General features: G+C 41.2%; 3 protein-coding genes across 3 annotated transcripts in view; 1 reads left to right on the top strand and 2 right to left on the bottom strand.

The window, feature by feature from the left end:
* Nucleotides 1–992, bottom strand: part of C922_00538 (hypothetical protein) — a gene marked incomplete at both ends in the record, with an annotated part of 1,515 nt that extends 523 nt beyond the window's left edge. Inside the window, 5 exons of the mRNA XM_008816154.1 lie at nt 43–68; nt 120–256; nt 402–478; nt 641–762; nt 917–992. Of these exons, the coding sequence (XP_008814376.1) occupies nt 43–68; nt 120–256; nt 402–478; nt 641–762; nt 917–992 (438 nt within the window). The remainder of the gene's footprint in view (nt 1–42; nt 69–119; nt 257–401; nt 479–640; nt 763–916) is intronic.
* A 1,277-nt stretch (nt 993–2,269) lies between these two features.
* On the top strand, nt 2,270–3,109 carry C922_00537 (hypothetical protein; the record flags this gene model as incomplete). Its single annotated transcript, XM_008816153.1, has 5 exons — nt 2,270–2,356; nt 2,434–2,485; nt 2,590–2,651; nt 2,758–2,826; nt 3,062–3,109. 5 exons carry the CDS (start codon nt 2,270–2,272, stop codon nt 3,107–3,109), a joined length of 318 nt encoding a protein of 105 aa, XP_008814375.1.
* Nucleotides 3,110–3,734: 625 nt separating this feature from the next.
* On the bottom strand, nt 3,735–4,698 carry C922_00536 (small monomeric GTPase; the record flags this gene model as incomplete). The annotated part of the gene is made up of 2 exons (XM_008816152.1): nt 3,735–4,229; nt 4,576–4,698. 2 exons carry the CDS (start codon nt 4,696–4,698, stop codon nt 3,735–3,737), a joined length of 618 nt encoding a protein of 205 aa, XP_008814374.1.
* Between the last annotated feature and the right edge of the window lie 1,248 nt (nt 4,699–5,946).

The following is a 5,946-nucleotide window of genomic DNA, read 5'->3' as shown; positions in this document are numbered from 1 at the left end:
ACACACACACAGGTCAGAATATCAAGTCATCTAAATTGCCACAACAGAAAGGGGAACACTTTGTACTGCTTCATAGGAATAACCAAATTAGATAAGAAAAAAAAAACGACGTGGTCAACACGGCGTAATCCATGCCCACCTGCGCGGGTCCCGTACACAGGAATTGAACATTTTTATTAAGACTTCCAAATATTCAGAAAAATTAATCATAAGTTTTTGGCTGGTCTGCATGGCTTCAAATGAGCGTTCGTCTACTCTGTAGGGGAGGGGAAATAGAAAGTTGAAAAAAAAAGGGGCGAAATGGACAAGGGAAGGAGAGCGGTAAAGAGATAGGCAAATTCTCTTGGCACAAAAACACAGCGGAGTGGACCCTTACGATATCACTTCGCCTCATTCATTACGTTTGTGTAAAGTGAAAAAACAGGTCCGCTTCACACGTTAGCTCTATCTTGATGCGCTTGGCATTTGATTCGTCCCCCTGCAGGTGGTGTGGAAAAAATACCAGTTCTGTAGCTATATGTGCGCAGGGTAAGGGGGCGCACTAAGTGTGGGTTTTAATCCACACTGATGAGAACAGCCATGAGGCGTATGCTGACCCTGACGTGCAAGACCATGCACACGGTCAAACCCTCCGCCCTACCAACGCGAGAAGTTTCACCGTTAGAACTTCCAGTGAGCCTATTTCCTGCGGCACGTTGTTCGCCTGTTCAACCTTTATCTCGAACGGGACTTCTTTTCTGTAGCAAGCGGTGTAGCCATCCGCTGTAAAGGGCGTGGTAAAGGGCGTACGCATGTGCAGAGGCAGGTTCGTGTAGCATCACCACGCTTTGGCGATAGCTTCTACTCTAGGTGAGGTAGACTGGAAAAAAGAAAACCTCCGGAAGGCTTTTTCCCGACTTCCCACTTTTGAAGTTACCTAATGATGGGTCTAACTCCTCCAGGGCGGAGAAGTCAAACTGGCACAAAAAGTTGTTCACCTCATTTTTATTCATTTTTAACCATTTTTTTGGTACTCCGACGGTATTGTTAACGGTGTTGCGCGAGACGGGGAAGAAGTTGGACGCACGTAGGGGAAGTAATTCTCCTCACAAAAATGGGGAAGTCAAATCTGCTCTACTGAGTTATTTATATATATATGTATACATACATACATGTATTTTTTTTTATGGTCTTATTTTTTTTGGGGGGCTATGTACTATAGTGGGAAACCCGTTCACTTATAATGTGCATACCTTCTTCATTTGAAGGATACGAAATACGTTTTAAAAATCGTTCCCCTGTTAAGTAATTTTTCCGGCATTGTTATTGGACAAGGCGCATTCGTCACAGCAGACATTTTAATGGAAGGGCGTGCGTATGCTCTGCACGCATGTGTATATTCCCGAAGATATGTATTTTTTTCCTTCTGCTGGACAAAGGAAAGCATTTGTGCACAGACGGTTACGCATGTAAGATCCTCACGGGTGAATCACCATGGGATGGAAAATCTTTTTTAAATTATCACCAGGCATACTTAAACTGCATTTACCCCATTCTATTTTGCATGGCTTTGCTTCGCCGCAGTGATGTTATGATCGCGAAGGTTGAGTAAGCCAATAAATGCGGGAAAAAAAAAGAAAAGAAAAAGAAAAAAAAGGTTAAAGGACCAGTTGACTAAATCGAAAGAACGTTGTAAAATAATTTACAAAGTGGAAGTCTTTTCGACTATTTGTAGAGACAGGTAGGTTGACATTATCTTGTTTTTGCTTCCCCCACAGCAGTGCCAAATGGGTTTTTATTTGTTCTGCCTTCAACGCAGGTCTGACTTTAGCTGTAGGGTTGATGAAAGGCAAGTACCCTTGGCTGTTTGTGTGCATATATATACAGTTAACGCCCGTCTGCCGTTTTATCCAGCTCCCCAAGGGAGGAACTTGCATGGAAGTGAATTTCCGTCTGTTGTATTTACACACATGAGTGAACATCCCCCTAAATAGGAAAATTGTGCGAGAGGGTACATACATTTTGCCTTGAGAAGAAACGGTAAAAAAAAAAAAAAAAAAAATGGAAATAGGACAACATCGCTAGGACTCCTATTCTGCAAAAAGAAGCTTCACCAAATTAAATCTTTTTTTTTTACGCCCAATCGAAATGTTTGTTTTGCTTAAATGCGTATCTTCCTCCAAAGGGTAAAAATATATATTTCTGCCTCCTTATTACGTACATTTTGCGTGTTACTCCCAGGCTTACTTGGAACCGCGTGGTCTTTTCTTTCCCTTTTGTTTTTCCCAGAATGGCACGCATCCTTCTTTTCCTCTTCCTCGCGTTTGTGTGTACAGCGTACGCGCAACTCCCATATGATGTACTGAACATATATAAGGTTAGTTCTACTTCAAAGCTCAGTCGTTTCTAACGCGAACAAGGAAAAACGTCCCGTTTTGTTTTACCTTTCCGCAGCCTTTAAATTCGCACTCTGTGAATGCCATTCCGGGGGATAAAATGAGTCAAGGTGAGATTGAAATTTTCTCTAGAGCATAATGTTTACCTTTTCCTGGTGTCACTCCTCGCTGTTGCCAAAATTGTTCCCATTTTTGTCTTTTACACTGCGCAAAGAATACGAAGTGAAGGAGATCAAGGATGAAGTGGAAAAAGAATATTCGGAAAATTCTTTAAAAGTATATAAGCTAAAAAGGAGTGTACTTTTTTTTCTCATCCGGTTAAGAATTAAGAGAATTTTTCTATTTTATTCTATTTTATTTTTTTTCTTACTTTTTTTTGCAGAAGCTAGCCGAGAGGTACCACAAAGATGTGGGCGAAGGGGAACAGAACATTTTGGAAGAGCTCGACCAGGTAATTTCATTTTAAAAATGAAAATACAAAATGGGGTGGAAAAAAACGGGGACGGTGAAAAAGGACGAACGAGGGGGTGGAACTAAGCTGATGAGAAGGAACTAAACTGATGGGAAGGAACTAAACTTAGGACATTTTATTCCTCATTTAAAATTCTTATTTTATTGTCTCCCCTCGCCACATGTTCTTCTCTTCTACATTGTATGTGCACGCCCCTTTGCCCCTTCCTTCCCAGCTTAACGACATTATAGGGGAAAGGATTCTCCACTTAAACATATTTTAAAAAGGAAAATCTTCCCATTTTGGGGAGTTGTGCTGATGTTGTAGTTTGTACCCATGTTCATCATCCTTGTCTTTCCCAAATTGACATCGTCACAGTTGAGAGATACGCCTCTTTTTTTTTTACTTTTTTTTTTTTTTTACAATTTAAATTTGTTATTTCCAAAGGGAGAAAAAATGTAGCACATTTGGCGGTTTAAAAGTTAAAAAAAAAAAAAATTCTGGAACCGCATGGCAGGGTGATAGAACAAAAGTAGAGTGACAACGCGGAAAGAATGACACAAGAGAAAATACAAATTGGGACACAGCTAAACTTATGAAATATTTTCTGAATAAAAAGGTCTTTAAGAAGAAAAGTATTACAAAATATAGTGATTATTAAAAGGTCTATTCAGTGTGTCTTTACGTAGGTGCATACAAACGTAGATATATTTGCAAACGTGGAGGCAGCAGTCTCAGGAACGCCTTCTCCTCTCTATTAAAAAATGTACATTCAGCAAACGGACAGGAAAAAAACAAAAAAAAAAAATGTTGCTTTTTTTTTTTTTTTTTTTACTTTGCTCCCTGTTCGGCAGATTTACACACGTCTGCAAGAAGAAAAAGAAAAAATAAATAAACCTCTGACTGGACTAGTAGTTGTAAAATGTTCCCCCACTCCTTTCAACAACAGCATCATTTTTGTCAAAAAAAACGTCCGCGTTCACCAGCCATTCTAAGCCCTCTTTTAGTCCCTGCCCAGATAAGGTGCTACAAGAAAAGAATTTACACCTGAAGCGCAGCTCCTTTGGAAGGGCGAAATAATTTATAATTTCCTCTGACGGGAGGCAGCCATTCGAATCTTGCTTATTCATAAAGATTAAGAATTTACATTTTCTATACACAAATCGGAAATCATATATGATTCTGATGAACTCTTCTCTGGCCTCACATAGGGCACTTTTGTGTGCACTGTCGACAATGTAGATCACGTCATTTGAAACGTCCGCGTATTGTTTTATTAAGCTGTATGAGCAATCCGTTCCTACTTCGAAGAAGGTTATTTCGTAATTCCTTTCGCCCAGCCTGTTTTCGCCTGTTTTGATTTTCACGCTGAAACTTTCTTCGTTGATGAAGAGTGTTCTTACCTGAGCGCAGGGGAGGGGCAAGTATGATGAGGAATGGGTTTCCCTGAGGTAATAATAACAGCGCACATTAGCGCGGCACATTCTGATGACACCTTTGCAGCCGCTTCAGGCTGCCCTTTCCCGACCAGTCAAATACTTAATTTTTTCCTATTCGCCTGATGGCAAACACCTGGTGTGCATTTCCCGTGTGTATGCTTTCCACCCTCTACATTTTTTTTAAAAATTGGAGAAGCTACGAAACTTCTATACGAAAGATACCACCTGAACGTTCAGGAATGTCGAGCAGAGGAAGAGGAGGGAGAAAAGCTGTGCCCTCGGCGATGCCTTTCGGTGAAGGTACACTAACCGTTGTTATGAGGTAGCCCAGCTTGAAGAAGTAAATTATGGAAGTTTTCCCCGAGAACGGCAATCCAAAAATGATGAATTTTTTTTTCGTTGGATCTTTTGAACTAAAAGGAGGATACAACATGAAAAAGAAAAAGAAAGAGAAAAAGAATAAAATAAAACTTTTTCGTAAAAGATGGAAACATTTCATTTCCCTCCACTTGTGCAGGAAGGTATTTCTGTTCATACATATTACTTTGGTTCTTCTCTGTAACCAAGCATTTTCAGTTAGAGGTCTGGGAGCCGTTCCGTTCCGTGCGCATGGCGGGTTGGGGGTGTTCACATGAATGGGTAAGAGGGTGAGGGTGTGTATGTGTGGGGTGGTGCCTAACCGTAAGAGCAAATCGATGTGCGGCAACTTGTCTGGCGTAGTCACTCCAGGGTGTGTTCGGACCAACGCATTTTTCGTTAACCGTGCGTATGAACGTGTCTGCTCATGCACAATTAATTTTCCAATATGAAGATGCGCGAAATTGGCAGTTAGCGGGCAGTGAGGCAAACCCTTGAAATGTTACTCTAGGTATGCGTTAAGCGTGCACATGGGGATACAGTTACGTACAAGCAAAAGTGCGCATGGTAAGGGAAAAAAAAAAAAAAAAAAACGAACAACTGATACAGCGAATGCAGAAATGATCAGCGGTAAAATGAAATCAGCTAAAATGCGAGGAAAAAATTTGGCGAATATGTGGGTCAGTGTGCCGGTCAATGTGTGCTAAGGTAGTGGAAAATTTTTCCCTTGGAGTGGGCAGGGGGGTACAGTACATGAAGAGGGAAATAAGCAGGTGCATTATTAGGATGGAATGTATATAGAGGCCAAAGAGCGCGCGAATGTGTACGTGGAGGGAAGAATTTTACGACAGTTGGGTTTTTCGCCTTTCCGTTTTGTGCAGATTTGGAAAGCTTGCCAAACCAAGCTGTCGTAAAATTGTTACCCCCCCGGGCAGATAAAATCGTGAAACAGAGAGGATTTCACGGGTGTGCACAGAAAAGGAATGCCATCCCAATTAGGAGGATAATTTGCCAAACGAGGGCGTCATCAAGTGGGACGCAAGAACATACACATACCGCATGCACAGGCACGTAGTGAGGTTAAAAAAAAAATGGGAAGGAATTCTTTAAGCAGTTTTGTGCATAAAGTTCCCTCCTGGACAGTTTTTTGCCTACCGGGTGTGTTTTTGTTAATCATTATTAAAATGAATCACAACGAGGAAGGGGAAGCGGGGAAACTAACGCGGCGTGAAAAAATGAAAAAACAATTGCGTGAAATGAACTTCGCTAAGCTGAACTTAGCAAAGCGTTGCAAAGCTTGGCAAGGTTGCCCAATTAGACTAGA

This window comes from Plasmodium inui (assembly GCF_000524495.1).
Source record: "Plasmodium inui San Antonio 1 unplaced genomic scaffold supercont1.2, whole genome shotgun sequence".
NCBI lineage: Eukaryota > Apicomplexa > Aconoidasida > Haemosporida > Plasmodiidae > Plasmodium > Plasmodium inui.
Note: the sequence above shows the minus strand (reverse complement) of the source record. Positions and strands in the feature narration are given on the sequence as shown.